Here is a 23,427-nt window from a genome sequence, read left to right on the forward strand (position 1 = left end):
AAATTTACGCTACTGGTTCTCCAGAATCTGTCAGAACCTGCTGGATTTCACCCCTGGAGCTGCTGCTCCCTTTATGGTCCCCCCCGGCCCCCTCCCTCCTGGGGGCTACCTTAAAGCTCCAATTCATATAGCAACTAGAGTTGGGAATTTGAGGTTTCTCACTTTATTTTTGCTGAAAATCAGGCCAGAACTGAAAAACAGTCAGATTCCCCTTCATTCCTTAAGGATTTTAATCATTTATAACTAGATTTGGAGAAGACGAATATTTCTCCAAGCTGTAGAGAATTCACCATGTATCCCAAGGGAGGGCCATATCAATTTGATTGTACACTGTGGAAGTAGATTATTTATACACTTTAAGCCTAACAGCACTACAATGCTATTTGCTTCCAACAAAACACTATAGAGGGTTATTACAGGTAGTCCTCGACTTACAACAGCTTGCTTAGTGATCATTCAAAGTTACGACACTGAAAAAAGATGATCTATGATCATTTTTCACACTTCATTTGGCATCTCCATGGTCACATGATCAAAATTCAGATGCTTAGCAACTGACTCATGTTTATGACAGTTGCAGTGCCCTGGGGTCATGTGATCATCTTTTGAAACCTTCTGACAAGCGAAGTCAATGGGGAAACTAGATTCACTTAACTACTGTGTTACTAACGTGACAACTGCAGTGATTCACTGCAAGAAAGGTTGTGAAATGAGACAAAATTCCCTTTAAAAAAATCTATCACTTAGCAACAGAAATTTTGGGCTCAATTGTGAGCCCATAATTGAGGATTACCTGTACTACTGCCTCAAAATTTTAGCATGTTGTTTATTGCGAGGGAATGAACATGTTCACAGTAATGGTTTACCTGTTGAGGGTATAATGCCCTCAAGTCAAGATCAGCTTCTGGTGAAAGCAACAATCAAATTTTGTTTTTATATGTTTATCATTACATTTATCTAGCAACTAATTTTTAAATTTCAGCAGTTAATTTTTAAATAGAAATGTAAAGATAAACTATTCCAGTTCTATGGTTGTACCCCAAGGAGTGGGGAGGGAATGGGGATTTTGCAGTATCTTTCCCCTGCCACGCCCACCAAGCCACACCCACAGAACTGGTAGTAAAAAAATTTGGATTTCACCACTGCTTCAAAGTGCTATAAAGTTATTCTGCTGAGCACTGCTAATCATATCTCCCAAGTTCTACTTCTCCCTTGGTCTTTAGATTGCTATTATTTCAGACAAGATTTGTCAAGTATAAATGGGGATTCCTACACCTTCCCCTCATTATTGTTTGATATTTGAGTCCCTCTGCCTTTCTATTTTCTTTCTCTTTGTACGACTCATTCAGATTTTCAGGACTATATCAAATGTTTTATACGTGTTTGGAAGAAATACCTACAATTTTTTGAGGTGCTTGCTCCATTCCAGTGTTTCTCAACCTTGGAAGCTTGAAGATGGGTGGACTTCAACTCCCAGAATCCCCCAGCCAGCAGCGCTGGCTGGGGGATTCTGGGAGTTGAAGTCCACCCATCTTCAAGCTTCCAAGGTTGAGAAACACTGCTCTATTCTATAGCTGAGGTCAGAGGACGAGGACCGGCTTGCATCATGGCTGGCTGGGGAATTCTGGCAGTTGAAATCCAAACATCTTAAAAGTTGCCAAGGTTGAAAAACAGGGCTCTACAACGAGAACTCCTCCGTTCAAGTGCCCGCTTGACGCGACTGATCAGCCTTCCATTCCTTTCGCTGCCCCGCCTTTCTGTCAACGTGCGCGCATGCTCGCGCGGCCGTGAAAGAGAAGGAGGGGCGATGGCAGGGCGTGGGCCTTTGGGGAAACGCTTGGTACCTGCGTTGCTAAGCGACGCGTGCTTACCGCGCAGCCCATGTCTCGGCTCCCTGCGACTACACGCGGGAGGGCGCAATTCGCGATGGCCACCGTCGGTGAATTCAGTGAGTCACAATTCATGGGAATTGAATCGGGCGGGTTCATTTTGCTGCTTTCTTCTCCTGTTTTTCCTCTCACGCCGCTTTTGTCAGCACGTTTCCAAGTAACGATTATCTAAAGGACTTTAAAAAGCGAGAGCCAGACGGTTAACTCTTGCGATGCCCTAGTCCATTCTCTCTCTCTCTCTCTCTCTCTCTCTCTCTCTCTCTCTCTCTCGTCGTAAATCGAGGATTATGAGGAGTTAATGTGAAATTGGCAAAACTGCTAAATTTGTTTTCCCTCCACTGTTGCTCCTTCTTGAAAATCTTGTAATTCTAGAAATTCTCTCTAGTCAAAATTTTGGAAGTCAAGGAATGTCCTCATTTTTGTTCCAGTGGTATACAATTAGAAGTCTCAGTATGCTGGGAAGACCCTTTAAGCCTCTGGAAGAGAGGTGAGAGGTAATACAATTAATAAAAAAGTCTAAGAGTTGTATACTAGAGTTAAAAATAATGCATATTTTGCTACAACCCATGAATCACAATTGGAATATTTATTTATTTAATTTATTTAATTTATATACCGCCCTTCTCCCAAAGGGACTCAGGGCGGTCTACAGCCAGCATAAAACACAAATATAAAATTTAAAAACAGTTTAAAAATATTAAATAGTTTGGCCCATGTCTAATTAAAATAAAACTACCCGATTGAAATGTTTAAAAAATTAAGAATTGACAATTAAAAATTTAAAAAATTAGGCCAGCCCGGCTTGTTGAAATAAAAGCGTCTTGAGGGCCCGGCGGAAGGTGCGTAAGTCGGGAATCCTCCGCATCTCGGGGGGGGCAATTCGTTCCAGAGGGCAGGAGCCCCCACAGAGAAGGCTCTATGAGGCAGCATATGTAGTATGGTTGCTAAATAAAGAGCCCAGGCATCCAGGTCCTCTTCTGGCATTCCTTAATTAGTTTATCGGCTGTGCTGGCTCTAAGAGGATGTCCCTGGCCTCCCCCCCCCCCCAAACATGGTACTTTCATCCCAACACAACATGCCCATGCCCCTTACCTGACATTCTGTCTCGTCCTACTTAACAACCCACCTATCTTGGGGTTATGCCACAGGAATTGCCAAGATTGCCATCACCAAGCAATGACATTGCGCTTTACGACTGTCATTTATGCAGGCAATCCTGGTCCCAATTGCCATCATAACCCAGGGATTACCTGTATATGGTCAGTTCTTTATCATCAGGCATGTGGTTGAGTGCATCAGTTAGGTTAACCTGTGAATAGTGGGTCTGTTTTTAATGATGGATGTTGTTTCTATGTGTGTTGTTATTTTTCTGCTTTTTGTGACTTTATATTTTAACTCTGATAGCAATCCAGAATCATGAGTTTGATGAATGAATGAATGAATATGTACCGTATTTTCCGGCGTATAAGACGACTTTTTAACCCAGGAAAATCATCTCAAAAGTCGGGGGTCGTCTTATACGCCGGGTACCCGAATCTGAGTTGCTGGCGCTGACCGATGACACTTTGGGAGCGCCGGCAACATTGAGGGGAAGCTGTACTCCAAATTAGTTCCAACCTACAAGAGGTGCCAGGCAGTGCGCGGCCCACGAGAAAGGAACGCGTCCCCACTCTACCCCAGAATTCGGGTCACCTTCCTTTCTTTCCCAGCAGTCCACAGTGAAAGCGGCGCCGCGGTCGACCTGGGCCAGCGCCTTGCACACCTGGCTCTGCGTCTCCATTATGAGAAGCTCCATGCGACTTCGCATGTCTCCACCCCAGTCGTGCAGCTCTTGCAATCCGCTCACCGGAGGAGCCATGAAGTGCTTGCACCGCCTTGCCAGATCTTCCTCGTCCTCCTTTCCCCATGGCTTTTCCAGTTGTAATTGTTGCTGCTGCTGCCGCCGAGGCTGCTCCTTCATCTCCGCCCGCCGCACCAGACCCAGCCCGGCCAGCACCGCCGTGGCTCCCGCAGTCCAAGCGGATCTGCACCCGGGCTCACAGGCGAAGGGAGGGAGTGCGCAGCGCACTTTCCTGGCTTGGCGCCGATCCGGACGGCTGCAGAAGGAACTGGGCACCGGCTGTCATGTCTTTTCTGCTGTGCGGGATTCGGCACCTGGGCTCCCGGGGTTTAAGCCTCCGGGCCGGCCCGCGCTGCTCCAGGATGTTCGCTTCGAGCTCCTTGGAATCGCTGCCGGGCGGTTCTTCCCGTTGGGGCGATGGTGGGTGGCAGCGATCGGCATCGCTTGGACTGCAGGAGCCACGGCGAACTCCTTCCCCACGAGGTATTGCTCTGCATTTCACCACCTCTTCCAGGCTCACAGCCACCCACCACCGCCCCAACGGGAAGAACCGCCCGGCAGCGATTCCAAGAAGCCCGAAGCGAACATCCTGGAGCAGCGCGGGCCGGCCCGGAGGCTTAAACCCCGGGAGCCCAGGTGCCGAATCCCGCACAGCAGAAAAGACATGACAGCCGGTGCCCAGTTCCTTCTGCAGCCGTCCGGATCGGCGCCAAGCCAGGAAAGTGCGCTGTGCACTCCCACCCTTCGCCTGCGAGCCCGGGTGCCGATCCGCTTGGACTGCGGGAGCCACAGCGGTGCTGGCCGGGCTGGGTCTGGTGCGGCAGGTGGAGATGAAGGAGCAGCCTCGGTGGCAGCAGCAGCAACAATTACAACCAGAAAAGCCATGGGGAAAGAAGGAGCAGTGCTAAATTACCTTCCGGGGTGGAGGGGTGTGTGTGGAAGAATAGGTGAAGCTAAAACGGCTTTCTCGTTCATCCCGATGTCAGGAGAAGTGGCTTGAGGGGCGCCCGAGCTTTTAAGATTTTAACCTGGGCTAATTGGGCGGGGGAAAGAAGTGCTCTAGTCTGCAAACGAGGCAGGGTCTTGGGTTTAAAGGGTGGGGGGGGCAGAGAAACTTTCAAGGCAGTTTTCTCTCAGCCAGAGGTAGAATCTGAATGGGAGAATATCGGCGTCGCTGCGTGGATTGCATTATTTCGCTCATTTCTGGAAATATCCCTGCGCCCCTTTTTGCCTCCCGGAATTATGTGGCTCCCACCCACCCCACCCCACAACAGATCTGTGCGAGAGGCCAGAAAACTGTGGGTTTCGTGTGTGTGTATGTAACAAAAGGTGCAGATGTCTTTCCCCCCCGTTTCTTTCTGGCTGCAGCCTTTCTTCTGAATGGGGTCGGGCTGGATACGCCGCGAAAGAGATCGGCTTGGGGAAAAAAAAACCGGTCTGCCGCCTTTACCACTACCTCCCCTCTCCACAAACACACACTTTTTGTTGTTGTTTGTTGCTGATAACATTCCCCCTCTCTCCCCCCACCCCAATTCCACGGGTTCAAAGCCGCCGAGAGAAAGAGAGAGAGAGAGGGGGGGGGGAAAGAAAGAAAAAAAGAGTTTTGATTCTGCCGGCTTATCGCGAAGGCATTGGAACAAGCAGCCTAAAACTAGGAGGCGTGTAAAGTCGTGGCTTAACGTTGCCGCAATGAGACTTTGGTGCCTGTTTGTGTGGACGGTGTCCATGCTCGCCGCGTCCTCTGTATCGAGACCTCTTTTAAAGCTCCTTTTTGATAAACCCCCCTTGTGCCTCTTCTCCGGGTTTCTTGGTAACTGGGATCCGCTACACGTGCAAAACGGAGTCCCGAAATGGCTCTCCCGAGGTTGCCCACTCTCACCATTACTGCAGCCGTCCGGATTGGCGCCAAGCCAGGAAAGTGCGCTGCGCACTCCCACCCTTCGCCTGCGAGCCCGGGTGCCGATCCGCTTGGACTGCGGAAGCCACGGCGGTGCTGGCCGGGCTGGGTCTGGTGCGGCGGGCGGAGATGAAGGAGCAGCCTCGGCGGCAGCAGCAGCAGCAATTACAACCGGAAAAGCCATGGGGAAAGGAGGATGAGGAAGATCTGGCAAGGCGGTGCGAGCACTTCATGGCTCCTCCGGTGAGCGGATTGCGAGAGCTGCGCGACTGGGGCAGAGACATGCGAAGTCGCATGGAGCTTCTCATAATGGAGACGCAGAGCCAGGTGTGCAAGGTGCTGGCCCAGGTCGACCACGGCGCCGCTTTCACCGTGGACCTCCTTGGAATGCTGGAACCAGCTGGTTGCTGCGCGGAGCTTCCCCCAGGCATCCAGGGAGATATTACCGACGCTCTGACTTCCCCAGACCGGTGGACCTCGCCATCAGTGGGGGTCAGCTGGGGAAGTCAGAGCGTCGGTAATACCCCCCTAGATGCCTGGGAGAAGCTCCGCTCAGCAGCCATGCTGGTTCCAGCATTCAGCAGCATGCAGCCTTGACTAGATTGGCACAGCTTTCTGTCAATGTCATCAGTCAGTGCCAGCAACTCAGATTCATGAAGCTGTGCGGATCTCGACAAGGCTGCATGGGTGAAGGAAAAAAACCTGGTACAAAATAGCCCTCTTGCCACTACACCTAGCGTAGCCCATTACCTTTCTCTACAGTACAGCAACAATACATACAGTACAGCAACAGTACATACAGTATAGTATACAAATATAACAGTCAAGACCCCATCATGGCTCCACCAGCAAGAAGAAAGAAATATGAAGCCAGTTTTAAACTTAAAGTTGTAAACTTTGCCATGGAACATAATAACTGTGCTGCTGCAAGACAATATGGAGTAACAGAAAAGATGGTTCGGGACTGGAAAGCAAATGTAAAAGCGTTAAAGAGTATGCCAAGGGGTAAGTGTGCATTAAGAAGAGGCACCCCACATTGGCCAGAACTCGAAAAACATGTAGCAGACATGGTGAATGAGCATCGCCAAAACGGTTATGTAGTGACACGAAATAAAATACGTTTGTTTGCACTTCAGTGGGCCAAATCTAACCCAGATCACAGCAACAGATTTAAGGCCACTGTATCCTGGTGTACTAGATTCTTGGAAAGGCATAAGCATTTGAATTAAAATTACCATATTGAAATCAAATCTGATGTATTTTAATTTTTATTTGGTGTGCGTTGGAAGAGGGGTAGTCTTATACGGCGAGTATAGCCCAAACCCTATATTTTAACAGGAAAAGTAGGGGGTCGTCTTATACGCCCAGTCGTCTTATACGCCGGAAAATACGGTAAATATGCTGACCCAATGAAGTCAATGGGAAATAATTAGAAATCAGTGTAAGAAGCAACCCTTTGGGGGAGGGGGAAGGGCTAGTATCCTAAGGAAAGGGGATTAAAGGCGAAGCAAGTAACTATTTCTCAAGGTTTGAGTATGTTTCTCAGTTTTTATTAAAACAGGAATAATATAAAAGAGAAAAATGAAGCCAACCCGTGAACCTCTGCCTCGTGAACATAGTACTGAGACTGTTCTCCGGTGCATTTTAAGGGAGTCCACCAGTGAATTGGATAGTTTACAATGGCTATCCAATCAAGGTAACAAAAAATACACTTTCTAGCTTTCAGTTATTTTTTTATCATGGGATAAGCTGAAGGGATACTTTCATAGTACTTTAATTATAAGAAGTCACTCGTTTTCTGAAAAACAAGATTACAAGAGCTCTAATAAACAGCCTGAACTTCTGCCAAGAAAAGGAAGAGAGCTTTTTGCAAAGTGTCACAGGTTCTCTTCTTTAAAATGGCAGTTCTTTTTCTCATGAAAAGGAGAGGGCTTATGCTGCTGCCCACTATAAATGAGCTAATCTTCCAGGGAATCATGCTTTTTTTCTCCGTCTTCTCTATTACTTGCAGCCAGAACAAAAACACTATTCAGAAAATTCTGGCTAATTATTATACATGGGATAAAATGTTTAATTTTATCTTGTTTAATTAAACAGCTAAACGAGACTATAAAACCATGGCAGATTTGAGCCTTTTGATGTAGTTCTCAGTGTAAACCACTCTACATCTTTCTTGTCTCTTCTACTGTATGCATAACTCTGTAGGGTCAGACATATCAATAGCACCGCAGTGCTTCTCAGCAAAGCATTGACCCTTTGTTGGGGAAATATATTTCATTGAATTTGTTTAGAAAATAAAGAAATACAGCAATTCATTTAGTGACCGTTCAAAGTTACAACAGGACCAAAAAAAGTGACTTATGACCATTTTTCAGAGTTGACCTTTGCAGCATCCCGATGATCAATGTGATCAAAATTCAGATGCTTGGCAACTGGTTCATATTTATGATAGTCACAGTGTTCCAAGATCATGTGATCCCTTTTTGTGACCTTCCCCAGGCAATGGGGAAGCCAGATTCACTTAACCGGGTTACTAACTTATCAACTGCAGTGATTCACTTAACAACTGAGCTAAGAAAGGTCGTAAAATGGAGCAAAATTCACTTTAAAAATGTCTCACTTAACAACAGAAAGTTTGGGCTCAATTGTGGTTGTAAGTCAAGGACTACCTGTATACATCACTTTCCCTTTATGGTATTGCAGTTTATTATGTAACATTTTCCTTGAACAAATGGAGGGACAGTTATGTGAGTGGGGAACACATTTGATAGAGTGTTGCTCTATCTGTTTTTTTTTATTTTGACATACAAGTAATAACTGTTGATGTGATCAATGACTCCTGCTTGCATTTCATTTAGTTTTTTTTTTCCATTTTGTTTCATTTCAGTGTCAAGTTTACATTCAAATAATGTTAAAGTTTAGGCACACCAGTACAGCCAAAAATCCAAGCTTTGTGTGTAAGATTCCTCTTGAAGTATTCCACCTACAAATATGGTATCCACATAGCACAATGAATGATGGACTGCATTTTCATGCATATTTCCTGACAGGCAATGCAGTCAGCTTCGAGCTGCAGAGTAAGGAGAGGGGAAATGTGCCCCTTTTCTTCCACAATATGACCAATATTTTCAAAACTAAGTAACCATCTGCATAGTTACATGTTGTGCTCAATTATCTTTGGATTGGGGCCATTTTCTTTACCTACAGGATCTTTAAAAAAGCAGACTTGAAGGAAAAAATAAAGAGAACTGAGATGAGAACTGAGTTTTTAACATGGCTTTATATAATACAGCTCTGTCTGCTTGCCAGTTTAATCAAGTCACCAGGCCTCTGAATCCAACTCCTTATATCCTCTTCATGCTACTTCTTCTGTTCATTCATCCCTTATCATAAATGAGTTTAATTTCCATCCCATATATAACTAACATGCAGCTTCAACAAATGGCCATTAAGAAAAAATGAATCTTTTGGTCCAAAAAGCTTCCCCACATCTGTTTTATATACTGATTATCTCATAAACAACCACAGCTGTGTCTCTGTTTTTAAATAGGGGCTTCCGATCATAATTTTCTGTTTGTAAAGGCTGAACAACTTCTGGAAAAGCGAATCAAAGATGGAGAGCCACTGGCATATTTTCTCAAAGGGCAACTTTATTTTGAAGAGGTGAAATTCTACAACTTCTAAAAGAATGTAAAGAATGCTGGAGGGACATGGCATCAAAAGCAAGGATTAAGGACAATTTCAGATGCCAGTATTTTAGAACTCATTTCCCCAATTTGGTGCTTTCCAGAAAGGGTAGCATTTATAATTTCCAACTTCACTGGTCTTACTAGCTGGGGAGTTTGATATTTCCAACACAGTAGAATAGCTTCAAGTGTGAGAAAATAGTTGATTTTAGTGTAATTAAGAATAAAGAAAGGTACCCTACTGGCTTGGTTCACACATTCCTGAATTTGATTTAGAAAAATAAGTGAATCAGGCCTGTATGTCTTACTCAATAAATAAGGGTTGCAAATACTGATGTGTGGTCTTAGTTTATGCATCCATATTCTAATCCAGGAGTAGACGGCCTGTGGCATTCACTTATATTACTAAAATTTTAGTTCCAAAAGTATTCCCCACCATTTGTCATGCTTACTTGGGTTGTTGGGTGCTGCAAGGATTCCAGTTTGATTGACAATAGGAATCCAGGTTCACTAATAAAGAAGGGTTTGCACAATGTCCCCTTTTTTACATAGAAAAGCCAATGATCTATTCAACAAATGTGCCCACAAGGATGCTGTTATTCATTTCATAAGAACCATATAGAATGAAAACAATGGTCTAATTAGTCTGTGCTATTCATAGTGGCCAAGGTAATTGGATGCTTGGGTGTAATAACAATCTCCTACTAATGTTCCCTAGCACTCAGAAAGTATGTAGAAGCATACTTTCTACAACATAGCTTATAGAATGTCTTCTTCAGTGGAGAAATATGCACTTATCTTATTGCAAAAGCAGATCCAAGAATTTGGATCCAAGCAATTTGCTCTTTTGCAAGGTTTCCATCCAGGAACTATTTCCTGTTAAGCTTTTATGTTCTGAGGATCTAAGGAGTCAAGTATAAATATCTCTTATAAGCATTTTCTTCTGCACATACTTACCTATCATTTCAGGTCTTACTATTGTTTGAATTTGATGAAGTACTACTATCCTTGATGCACTTAATTTCAAATTTTAAGATGCTTAGTCACCCTTTTAATTATTTTAAATTAAGAATATAGTATCTAGATAGGAATGATATTCTGAAAGATTCAGCAGCCTGTAAGATTTACTAGCTGATTTAATCCTAAATATTTTATTTTCTATATGCCTAGTACAGAAACGGTATGAAGATGCATTATTGCATTTTGAACAAAACACGGATTTTCAGTCCATGTATCAGTTGGGTGTAATGTACTACGATGGATTGGGAACTCCTCCAAATTCTGTAAGTTCCAACTAGAAAGTAGATATTCATTAATGTTCATAAATAAATAATATACAAAAGTTTATTATTCAATAGTAGCACAAATTCTGAACAAGAAAAATGCAAAGGGAATGAAACTGTGTAAATCTTTTAATTCCATGATTCAATATATGAAGTTCTGTATTGAGATTCGGCATTTATTTGCATGTATGTTTCTCAGAGTCCTTATGAACACAGGCATTTCTTAATTACACAAGTATAGGAAACACAAAAATGCAGTGGTGGAAATCCTAAAGGTTTGTCTTCACTTTACATAGAACATGGAAGGTAGGTACAAGTCTACAAGATATTGAATTGCCTATATGCAAAATACACAACTACAGTGACTGTGGGAATCTTCTGCAGATCATGCCAAACAAATCTTATTTCTTTGACAAAGTGACAAAATTAGTGGACTAGCGAAATGCAATGAACATAGTATACTTGGAGTTTCAGTAAGGCATGTGACAAAGTAGGCCACAATCTACTTCTTGGTAAACTAGAAAAATGTGGGACAGACAGCATCACCACAAGAAGGATTTGTAATTGTCTGAAAATCACATTCAACGTGGGGTATCCCAAGGTTCCATTTTATGCCCAATACTTTCCATATCTTCAAAAATTAGTTAGATGAAGGAATAGAAGGGGAACTCATCAAATTTGCAGATGGCACTAAGCTGGCACTAAGTACTAGCACCACTTTACAAGGCTTTAGTAAGATCTCACCTGGAATACTGCATCCAGTTTTGGTTATCACATTATAAAAAAGTTTTTGAGATTTTGGATAAAATGAAGAGAAGAGCAACAAAAATGATAAGGGGCCTGGAGACTAAAACATATGATGAACTGTTGCAGGAATTGGGTATGGCTAGTTTAATGAAAAGAAGGATCAGGAGTGACACAATAGCAGTGTTCCAATATTTGAAGGGCTGCCACAAAGAAGGGGAGTCAACTTATTTTCCAAAGCACCCAAAAGCAAGACAAGAAACAACAGATGGAAGCTAACCGAAGAGAGATCCAACCTAGAACTAAGGAGAAATTTCCTGACAGTGAGAACAATCAAGCAGAAGTTGTGGTGCTCCATCACTGGAGGCTTTTAAGAAGAGACTGGACAGTCATCTGTCTGAAATGGTAAAGGGTCTCCTGCTTGAGGAGGTGATTGGACCCTTAAGACCTCCAAGGTCCCTTCCAACTCTGTTATTCTCTTCTCTTCAGGGACTAAGCTGTGTTCATCTATGGATCCTCACATTACCTCTTTTTCAAATGTATTTTTGTTTAATAAACATAATAAGATTATACAGTTGTCAATTTACTCCACTAAGCAGTCAATTGTTTTTAATAATGTAAACTCAATGGACGTGTTTTTCTTTCTCAAGAAATACATAACTTCAGCTGAACTATATGTCTTCCTTGTCATTTTTATTATTGAATAGACTTCTCTTAAATTGTAGTGAAGGTTAAATTAAAAACTTACATACAACGACCTGCCATAAACATGGCTGTAAAGTTAAGTTCATGATATGGAATCCAAAACATCATGCTTTGTTACAGTTGGAAAAACTGTCTATTCAAATGATTATTTGTTTTAGAGTGTACACTAGAGTGTACAATTGAATTTACGTCAATGTAGACCTGTGGCATACTGTAACATGCGGTTTTTTTGTAGAAGTATATGGGTTAGGTTTGAGAGAGCATGACTTGAATCATAGCTGTCTGCAGGAGCTAGCTGCTTGTCAGTGATGAAAGTGATGAAAGTCATGCATCCCACAAGACATTTGGCCATCTTTGTAGTCTCATGATACATGTAAAAAAGGGGCTAGGTTGTGTTCTGACACTATGATGTCACTTTCATGACTACCCCCTGGAAATCATTGCTTTCAAAAGTAGTGAGGCCAAAAAGGGATTTCCACACAATTTTTCGTGCAGTAAAGAAAGTAAACATTCTAGGTAACAAAGATCTAGTTCTCTGCAACTTCATGCTAGAAATGATGACTAAATATATTTGGATCCCTGTAGGCACCTATCAGTTTAAATGAATGTCCAAACAAGTGGTTTATGAAAACCTATCAGAGGCAACTGTCTCCAAATCTATAGGCCACAAGGCTTAAGGTGAATCAGCCAAGGTTTCTGTAAATTCAAAGTCAGGAATGGCAGAGGGCAGATTTGAGATTGCTATTAATATGGAAAGCTTTCCCCAGCTGGCTTAAGATGTATTTTGTTAGGGTAGCAGTAGCTTAATTTTCAGAGCCAAACCTTCATTATGATTTTCTGAATTGAAAAGTCCTTTTTATAAAAGAGTTCATTTATACAAGATTTTTTGCTTCGAATTTCAATCGTTGTTCCTGAAGATTCTACTGAAATAGCAATTTCACTTAGACTTTTATACCTCTTCACTGTGCTTTACAGCCCTCTCTAAGCAATTTACAGAGTCAGCATATTGCCCCCAACAATCTGGGTTTTTATTTTACCAATTTTACCAATCTCAGAAAGATGGAAGGCTGAGTCAACCTTGAGCCGGTCAGAATCAAACTCTGACACCAGGTGGTTCCGCCCCAGGCGCCTGATGGACCCTGATAGGTTCCAGATGGAGCTTGGGCCATTTCCTGAGATTCTGGCTCATGACTCGGCTGAAGACCTGGTGGCCGCCTGGGATAGTGCGGCTGCCGGGGCCTTGGACCGAGTCGTGCCTTTGCGGCCTCTGACCCGGCACCGAACTCACCTAGCTCCTTGGTTTTCCGAGGAGCTTAGGGAGATGAAGCGCCGGAAAAGACGCCTGGAGAGTAGTTGGAGGACCAGCCGCTCCGAACCTGACCGAACACTGGTGAGGTCTCATATTAAGACCTACCTAGTGGCGATAAAAGCGGCGAAAACTAGCTATTTTGCCGCTCTTATCGCGTCATCAGATAATCGCCCGGCCGCCCTGTTTAGGGTGACCCGCTCCCTCCTCCATCTGGAAGTGCGGGATGACCCCTTGCAGGGTCGAGCTGAGGATTTTGTGCAGTATCTGTATGACAAAATCGCTCAGATTCGGGAAGGGCTGGCCTCTGACTGGGTATGTCCAGACGGGATGACTGAGGCAGGTCTTGAGAGTGTTATCTGGGGGGAGTTTGATCCTGTGGCTCCCGAGGACATGGACAGGGTCCTGGGACGGCTGAACGCGACCACATGTTTATTGGACCCGTGTCCCTCCTGGTTGGTACTGGCTTCCCGGGAGGTGACACGAGGCTGGCTCCAGAAGATTGTTAACGCTTCTTTGAGTGAGGGGGTCCTGCCGGCCGCTTTGAAAGAAGCGGTGGTGAGGCCCCTCCTCAAGAAGCCTTCTCTGGATCCGGCTGTTTTGGCTAACTATCGTCCAGTCTCCAACCTTCGCTTCATTGCGAAGGTTGTTGAGAGTGTGGTGGCGCAACAGCTTCCCCGGTACCTGGATGAAGCTGTCTATCTAGACCCGCTCCAGTCCGGCTTCCGGCCTGGGCACAGCACGGAAATGGCATTGGTCGCATTGGTGGATGATCTCTGGAGGGCCCGGGATAGGGGTTGCTCCTCTATCCTGGTCCTGTTAGACCTCTCAGCGGCTTTTGATACCATCGACCATGGTATCATGTTGCACCGGTTGGCGGGGTTGGGGGTGGGAGGCACCGTTTTGCGGTGGTTCTCCTCCTACCTCTCTGACCGGTCGCAATCTGTGTTGACAGGGGGGCAGCGGTCGACCCCGAGGCACCTTGCTTGTGGGGTGCCACAAGGGTCGATCCTTTCGCCCCTTCTGTTCAACATTTATGTAAAGCCGCTGGGTGAGATCATCCGTGGCTTTGGGGTGAGATACCACCAGTACGCTGTTGACACCCAGCTGTACATCTCCACCCCAGGCCACCCCAATGATGCCCTTAAAGTGATGTCCCAGTGCCTGGAGGCCGTGCGGGCCTGGATGGGGAGAAACAGGCTCCAACTCAACCCCTCCAAGACCGAGTGGCTGTGGCTTCTGGCGTCCCGATATAGCCAGCTGACGCCATCGCTGGCTATTGGGGGCGAATCACTCGCCCCCACGGAGAGGGCTCGTAACTTGGGCGTCCTCCTGGACGCACGGCTGTCGTTAGATCATTTGGCGGCCGTGGCCAGGGGGGCTTTTTATCAGGTCCGCCTGATACGCCAGTTGCGCCCCTTTCTAGATCGGGACTCCCTACGCACAGTCACTCAGGCACTCGTCACTTCCCGCCTGGACTACTGCAACGCTCTCTACATGGGGCTCCCCCTGGGGTGCACCCGGAGGCTCCAGCTGGTCCAGAACGCGGCCGCGCGGGGGATTTTGGGGGCGACGAGGCGCTCCCACGTGACACCTCTCCTGCGCAAGCTGCACTGGCTCCCGGTGGTCTTCCGGGTGCGCTTCAAGGTGTTGGTGACCAACTTTAAAGCGCTCCATGGCTTAGGGCCGGGGTACTTACGAGACCGCCTTCTGCCACCAATAGCCTCCCACCGGCCAGTACGCTCCCACAGAGTGGGCCTCCTCAGGGTGCCGTCCGCCAGACAATGTCAGCTGGCGACCCCCAGGGGGAGAGCCTTCTCTGTGGCGGCGCCCGCCCTCTGGAACAACCTCCCCCCAGAGCTACGTACAATAACAGACCTCCGGATTTTTCCTCGGGCCCTAAAAACCCATTTATTTCAACTAGCTGGGCTGGCTTGAGTCAAATTTTAAACGGATTTTAAATTGGAATGTTTTAATTACGGCCAAAATTATTTAATTATTTTAAACAGTTTTTAGATTTTGTATGTTTTGTATGTATGTCTTGTTTTTACTTTGGCTGTTCACCGCCCTGAGTCCTACATTGGAGAAGGGCGGTATAGAAATTTAAACAAATAAATAAATAAAAATAAATAAATAAATATGTTCTACTTTAATGTTAAGTTGCAAATCACGAAGTATCTCAGCTAGGCACACCTCTGGGTTTCATCTCAATAGAAATTGCTGTTGGCATCATATCTCCATCAATTAAATGTTGTAACATTTCATCTCAAACAGCAGACCCTTTCATGACTTGGTCTGACATGCAAGTGGGCTGCTTGTTCACAAGTGATTCATGTCTTGACAGGATCACTTATTCTTTGCTTTGGTTCACTTGTAGAAGAAAGGAGTTGAATATATGAAGAAGATTCTCAATTCTGACTCCCCTAAAGCACAACATTTAAAATTTGCTGCTGCATACAACCTTGGCCGAGCTTACTATGAAGGACATGGGACTCAATTTTCTGAAGAAGAAGCTGAAAGGTAACCTTTCTTTATAATGCATCCATGTATGGGCATATTAGCCTGACAATTTTGGAGCAAACTATAATAATATAGTCTGAGCCATGATTTCAACATAAAGGTCCCCATTTTGAGACAACATCTTTGGGTGCTTCTAGATGGAGAACTCTTTGTGTTAACAATTAAAATAAGTTCACGGCTGTTATTTATTTCCCTCCTGAATAGATTTTCAGCTGAAAGGAGAAATAACAGAAATTGTAGGAAAATATTGGAAGTTTAGAAATGGAAGTTGCCTAGAACTCCCTCTAAGCTTTATGATTGACACTGAATAATTTCACAATAAAAAATCCTGTTCTGAAACCCCTTTTTTTGTAAAGGCCAAGTTTCCAATTTGATGCCAATGCATGGATAAGAGACTTGTGGTCTTCCCAATGATGTTGAACTACAATACCCAAAATGCTTTAGCATTGGTTATGCTGGGTGGGATTGCTTGGTTAGTTTGATGGTTTTAGAAAAACTGTAAATTTCACAACATCTGAGAAACTTCCACATGGCTATGAATGAAAAAAGGAATAATCTAATCACATCACTCTTACTATTGTTTCTAGATTATGGCTTATTGCTGCAGATCATGGAAACCCAAAAGCAAGTGTAAAGGCTCAGAGTACACTTGGAATGTTGTATTCAGCACATGCTAAGGATCTTAAAAAGGTACCTTCTTCTTTGGTGTAGTTTTATTCCAAGCCCTGCATTCAACTGGCCAAATGGAGTCTCTTTCCATTTGGAAATGGTAAAAAAAGAGGCAGCAAGATGAAGAGAACTACAGAGACCCAAAGTGGTATAGTGATTAAGGAGTTGGACCAGAACTGGGGAAACCCAGGGTTTAGTCTACCATCAGCCACAGAATATCACTGGATGATTTTGGGTCAAAGGCTCAAACAACATTCTTCAGTGATTTCTCTTCTCTTTCTATTGGCTAAAAAAAAAAGTAATATATTTCACTGTTGTTTTAAAACCTAAGCAAAATATCTGGCAGCCTGAAAATAGAATTATGTGTATAAAGAACATTACCTTTATTTTAAATTGCAAATTATGGTATCTCATTTTTTCAGAATAATGAAATGCACAGGCAACTGCTAAGAATGTCAGCTACATATACAGTATCACTGCCATTTTGAAGATTGACAATCTTCATATTTCTGAGTAGCTACAGAGGCAGTTATTAAACCCAAAGCATAATCCTTGGCTCAGTCCACATAGCTTTGAATATAGCAAAAATCCTTTTCTTCTTCCCGCCCAAATGATTTTTGGAAAGTTGTTTTTCTGCAGGCGTTCTTTTGGCACTCAGAAGCTTGTGGGAATGGAAGCTTGGAATCTCAAGGCATCCTTGGGATTATGTATCTTCACGGACATGGCATACGTCACAATTTGAAGGCTGCTTTGGAGTGCCTCAATCAGGCATCAGATCGAGGAAATGTCTATGCTAAAGGCCATTTGGTGGAGTATTATTACAAAAGAAAATGTTTTATAAAAGCGGCCGAGTTTGCCAAAAGGTGAATTCATTTTAGTTTGTTCTTTAAAGGGAAGCTAATTGGGAAAAAGGAAGTATGTCAAATTCACCAGTATTTATGTGGGTAGACAACTGAAAATTTGCACCTAATTGGCAAGAGATCAGCATATGTATTTCAGATGCTATGTGATATGTATATTATTTAAAAAGAATGCATTATATGGCTTTTAAAGGCACAAATATTTTTTATATGAGCTTTTCATATCTATGAGCAATTAGTAATCGCTATGCTTGTACACTACATTAATTTTGAATATAGTTTATAACTGTATAAAAACTTTTAAGTACAGGCAGTCTTTGACCTTATGACTATTTGTTCAGTTACAATGGTGCTGAATGAATGGTGGTTATAATCAGTTCTTGAAGATCCTGCCATCTGAACACCTCCATAGTCACATGATCAGTCTGGGTGCTTGACAACTTATTACTGATTATCTGTGATCACGTGATCATCATTTGCAACTTCTGTGCTTTCTTTTTAATGTTAATGTCATTGAAAGTTTTCAAAAGAAAAAGAAAAATTAATACAATCTAAAATAAAGTAAGAAGGAAAAATTAAGAATTAAGAATTAAGAAAATTCTGAAGTGTGAAAAGGAAAAAATAGAAAAAGATAAAAAAGATAAAGTGGCTTCTGCTTGTTACAGTAGTTGCAAGTACAGTACAATTGTATATTTACCTTTCTCTAAGTTACCTTGTGACTCTCTTCTTTCTACAATGTATCCTACTTGTCAAAATCATAGATCACAAGTCGTTCTACGAGGGACCACCCTATAGCAGTATTCAGAAGCTTCAGATGATATTAAATGCAGTGGTGCAGGCAGTTATGTGTGCTTCTAGAACATGTTACAAGTCTGCTCCACAAGCTGCATTGGCTGCCAGTTTGCTTCCAGGTTCAATTCAAGGGGCTGGCTGCCTGGCTGGCTCCATCCATCCATCCATCCATCCATCCATCCAATTTATTTGCCACCTATCTCCCAGTGGGGCTACTCTAGGCAGTTTACAATAATAAAAAGAAAATGAGAAGAATGTAAATAGAACAAAATAACAAATGTACTGTAGTTATTTTTTTTCCCTAATAAAACATATTAATTTGACCATTTCAGCAAGTTCTGTTATGTTCACAAACTATTTATGTATTATAGATATTGCCAATAATCTTGGTATGAATATCATTTATAAAAACAAAGATGTCTTTTCCCCAACTTTTTTATTCTTCAGTCCCAAGTCAATGGGGAATCCTAACACAATTCCCCAGCAGGGAAGACTGCAAATTGCTGGGTAAATCTCTCCCACCTGCGCACTCTCCCCAGCCCCCCTGCACTTGCACCACACAGGCCACTTGCACTTTCCCCCCACCTTTACTGTGCTTCCCTCTCACCCTTGTACACCCTCCTTGACCTGTGCTGTCTCCCGTGCATTTCCCCGCCCCAACCCATGCAATACCTCTCTTGCACCCTCAAACTGTCTCTGACCAATGCAGAGTCCTTTGCTCACCCTTTCTCTGACCTTGCTTTGCTTCTCTTGTACCTTTACACACCCTCCCCAACCTGTGCTTCTCATGAACCCTCTATCCCTTCCCTGTATCCCCACAAATCCCTCACTTTATCCCCCACCTGGAAGCAGCCACATTCCTGTCTGGAATTTGCAACTTCCTGCTGAGTTCCCCATTGAGCTTGGGTGTGGAAAGCAGGAAGTTGCTTCACCTAACAACTGTGAAATTCAATTAATGACTGCAACTGGGACTATAGGGATTGCTATCACTAGGCAACATGGTTGTGCTTTACAGACGCATCACTTAATGACAGCAATTCCAGACCAATTGCCGCCATAAGTCGAGGACTACCTGTACATGAATTTAGGGTTTATAAACTATGGCATATTTTTGTATAACCCTATTAGACTTTTATACAAAAAGTCTAGACTTTGGCAGAAATATTCTTAAGTAATTATTTGAATTATACTTTCATGTTCTGAAATTACTAATTTTTTACCTTATGGTGCATTTCCAAATAGAGTAACAGAAAATGACAATGTTGAAAAGATAGCAGAGGAAACAGATTGTCTTCCTTTTTACATAAGCAGAGGACTTGCAATGGCTTCTTTCTACTTGGCCAGATGTCTCCAGCTTGGCCGAGGAATCCAACAAGATTTACCAGCAGCTAAAAAATATTATTCTAAGGTAAGAGGGGGGTGGCTCTATCTTTTTAATTGGACGCGAGTTTACTTCCTTAAGTTTATTGTTAGGCTTATCTGTGATACATGAAACAGAATTATACATGAAAATTAAACTGTTTATAACATATCTGAAAAGAATAAAAATTGACTTACTTGAGGCAGGTTTGTGCCCCATTTGTTGTTTACTGCACTTGATGTGGAAGATTTCAAAACCTACTTCAAGATATATGATATAGACATAATCATGCAAATTCTAAATAAATACTGTTACTATTCATGTGGTTATCAAAGGCATGTATACTCTACAGCCAGCACTATTGAAGCATGGGGAATACCAGTTTCTGAATAAGTCTACCATATTCTCAGGTTCATATACTCCCTGCCTTGTCCACTTCCATTTTTAGATTAATTGAAGTTTATGGAGGTTTCACTTGTTAATTTTAAAATTATTGGGAATAAAATAGTTTTATGAGCTATGGCTTGAAGCTGGCTTGTTTCTAGTAACTATAGTTAACATCACTGACTTTTTCTCCAAGCTCAGATCACATGGCAAGCTGCAAATACTCAAAAATGAAGCGGGAACATTTGAATTTCTTGGAAGATTATATGGGGGGAATGTGCCAACCTAGGTCAAGCTATGATTTAGTAGTATTCTTGACTCAGCTCCTTGTTTGTGTTTCAATTTTTAAAAAATTAAGTACCTTCTGACTGAAATTGGACATTTTCTGGGGAATAAATGTGACCATCCTCTATAACTAATCTTATTTTTCTTTTACAAATATCAAATAAAATAACCAATTTCCAGTCTTCATTTTAACTACAGCAATAATGCAGTGGATTTATAATCTAAAAATAGTAATAATGATGCTTTTAATATTGTTATTAAATATTGTGCCTATCCTAGGTTCCTGTGAAGAAGTTGATAAATGGACAAAAATGCCAAATCCAGTCTAAACATCTGGCAATTAAAGAGTTCAGTTTAACTTTTTCCATGATAGATGTTCCATATGGGAAAGCTACCTTGCCATATCAATTTATCTTGAGAGATTTTAAAAAAAAGGAAATAGGAGATTAAGGAGATCAAAAGTGTATTTTTAGTTTAATGATTTAACCCAAGGAAGCTTAGAAAACAATATCTATTAGCACAGTGAGCTTGTAGAAGACACACAAGATCAATCTTATTTTTTAGAATATATTTTTGTCTGTTTTTAAAGGCATGTCGATTGGATCCTGCTTTAGCTGCTGATCTTGAGCTGACTGCAAATCATGGGAGAATTTAGAATATTATTTCGCTGAATCTAAGCAAACGTTTCTTTCAGGTTCTGATTAATGTGAACAAACTTTTGTCTCCCTTATTCTTCATTCAGAGTAATGCATATAAATTTCCTTCAGTAAAGTTATACTATTACTTTGTAAAGTAATTCTTTAATTCTGTTAATATAATAAAAGTTGACCGATGATCATTGAGTACATTTCTGAAGGCATTTGCAATCAGCTATCCTTGGTTAAGGCGGTGTGCTATATCAATACTCTGCCTTACATAATATTTCTTATGATCCTTTGTAGTTATAGTGAAGAAAGTTTAAGGATAAATTCTGCCATAACCAGGAGGTTTAGAGAATGCAATCATGAGGTTTAGAAAATGCAATTCTCTTGGGTTTCTCAAAACTGATTTCAAACAACATCATTTCTATAGAGAATGAGATAAGGGATAAAGAGAAAGCATAAACACACTTCAAAGAAAACAAAGGAAGTATTCATTAACTTAAACCAGCTTCTTATAAAGAATAGAAATCACTATAGGTAATCCTGCACATGGCATCTTCAGATACTGAAGAAAATGACAGAAGAAATACAGAAAACCTATTATTTATTTATGATGCACTGTCAGGTTGGACGCAAACAAAAGGAAAATGGAGCCACTCTATTACATAGCTTTACACAGCTTTTATATGGATTCTGTCTTCTAGGTTTAAAAAAATGATTCCAAAAAACTCAGGAAAACCTTGAGTATTTGTCACATCAGAGTGCTTTCAGTTTATGAATATCAAAGTGCTAGGAATTCTTCAGTTATCTTGAAGAAATATAGACTTCTTAGCTATACTGCCTAAGATAATATAGTTTTAACAAGTTATATACTGATTTAGTAGGCTTATGTCACAGTAATTATTTTTGATTACTATAAAATGTATGAAAAAAGTTTGCCCAATATATATAAAAACATTTCATTGCACATTAGAAAGAACACCGACAATACTAAATTAGCAGTGTACCCATGTATAACTAATTTAAAAAAGAAATTTAAAACATCCTTTAAAAGCCCTGACTTCCTAAAACATTCTTCCATAATTGCTGAAAAATTATTTAGTAATTTTTTTTTGCATATAGTTAAATCAATCTCTACTATTAGACCATTTGAATAATTACTTGGAATCAGTAAGCCCTGAAATTCCTGATAGACACAGGTTACCAATGGTGATATATAGATAATACATTGCAGAAGAAAAGTAGATTATAATTCAGGTCTTTATGCATTGAATCAGTAATTACCATAATATGCATTGCAACACATCTGTGTATTTAAAATCATAGTATAAGGTTCATTGCTGTTAAAAAGAACAAGCTAATTTACTTAATGTGTGAATCGTTAGGATTTTTTAAAAAACAAATATAAAAAGATCAACTTTTCTCATGTTTTCTGGATTGTGGCTCTTTTCTTTACACCTATTGGTAATACTGTCTTTGAGACATACATATCTGAAAACACTGTATTTTTTTAAAATATAACACATTAATAAATTAAATTCAGAATACAAATTGCTACTCTAACAACAACTTAATGGCTCTCTTATCTGTTCTTTAAATGGCTAAACTGGCAACCTTGACATAAAATTAAATAAGGGTGTAATAGCCCTTTTAAGAGATACTTTACAGAAAACATACCCTGGAGAACATCAAAATGGGCTGAGTGATTTAACTGCACTTCAATTTATTAGGATGATAAGATATTTATATCCTGCTTAAGGCTGATTCACTCACAATGTATTTCAAGATAACACTAAATTTTGGTTGTCTGTTGTGTTCAAACAACTACACAATTCTCTGAAACAGCACTCCAACTTTCAAACTGTAATGAGAGATATAATTATGAAGCAGTGCACTCTACTTTTATAATTTATTGCTTACAAAGGCTGCAAACTATGGAAAATCTTTGGTAAAAATAAAAGCAGTAAAATTTACACAGTATCTTTACATATATTGCACAACAAGGCTTATCAATACACAAGAAAATAGAGGAACAGTCAGTATCCTCAGCGAAAAAAATAACTGTACAACATCCATTAAGATATCACTAAAGCCAAATGCCTTTTGTAAATGTTTAAAATATTTTATATTTTGTATATCTTATATTAACATTCACATTTCAATCTGTATCTTAAAGAGATTTATTCATATAACAAGTTAAATAAAAGCCAGAAACTACACATTGCTGGCATTCTACCCTATCATCTGTTCTTTTCAAGTCTGCTTTTCTTTGCTTTGTGTAAATCTAAAAAAAAAAAAGAAAAATATACAAATTTTCAGTTTTCAGTCAACCCTCTATGGAAAAGAGGGAAATGTTTAATGTCTATTATTACCAACAGACATTCTTCTTACTAATTCACCTGAACATTCAAACCTGAGCTGCTTTAACCTTCTCTAAATGAATTCGCAATTCAGGACACAATTCAAGTAGCAGCATTTCCAATAATACCTAGGAGAAAAAAAATTAAAATGTATTTTTTTTCTTCTAAATTGACATTAGAACATCAAATATCACAGTATAAACTGG

At 41.5% G+C, this 23,427-nt stretch overlaps 2 protein-coding genes across 10 annotated transcripts in view; one reads left to right on the forward strand and one right to left on the reverse strand.

The window, feature by feature from the left end:
- Positions 1-1,823: 1,823 nt before the first annotated feature.
- Positions 1,824-21,055, forward strand: LRP2BP (LRP2 binding protein). Of its 8 annotated transcripts, none has more exons than XM_034442904.3 (10): positions 1,824-1,948; positions 2,318-2,383; positions 7,173-7,322; positions 9,177-9,289; positions 10,488-10,595; positions 15,728-15,870; positions 16,458-16,560; positions 17,179-17,402; positions 19,434-19,599; positions 20,810-21,055. In XM_034442904.3, exons 3-10 carry the CDS (start codon positions 7,208-7,210, stop codon positions 20,873-20,875), a joined length of 1,038 nt encoding a protein of 345 aa, XP_034298795.1. In that variant the 5' UTR covers positions 1,824-1,948; positions 2,318-2,383; positions 7,173-7,207; the 3' UTR covers positions 20,876-21,055. The 8 variants fall into 8 exon arrangements, with proteins under 8 accessions (XP_034298795.1, XP_060542762.1, XP_034298800.1 ...); XM_060686779.2 differs by having other exon boundaries at positions 2,318-2,376; XM_034442909.3 differs by lacking the exon at positions 9,177-9,289 and having other exon boundaries at positions 10,483-10,595.
- A 1,696-nt stretch (positions 21,056-22,751) lies between these two features.
- The window catches only part of SNX25 (sorting nexin 25), a 60,066-nt gene continuing 59,390 nt past the window's right edge, over positions 22,752-23,427 (reverse strand). Inside the window, exons 19-20 of one of the 2 annotated variants that reach the window (XM_034442903.3) lie at positions 23,261-23,349; positions 22,752-23,145 (exon numbers count right to left, since the gene is read on the reverse strand). In XM_034442903.3, coding sequence (XP_034298794.1) covers positions 23,269-23,349 — 81 coding nt within the window. In that variant the 3' untranslated portion in view covers positions 22,752-23,145; positions 23,261-23,268. Of the gene's footprint in view, positions 23,350-23,427 lie in introns of both variants that reach the window. The other variant, XM_034442902.3, reaches the window with a different exon arrangement.

This window comes from Pantherophis guttatus, chromosome 8, assembly GCF_059756535.1.
Source record: "Pantherophis guttatus breed Tessera chromosome 8, ASM5975653v1, whole genome shotgun sequence".
Taxonomy (NCBI): domain Eukaryota; kingdom Metazoa; phylum Chordata; class Lepidosauria; order Squamata; family Colubridae; genus Pantherophis; species Pantherophis guttatus.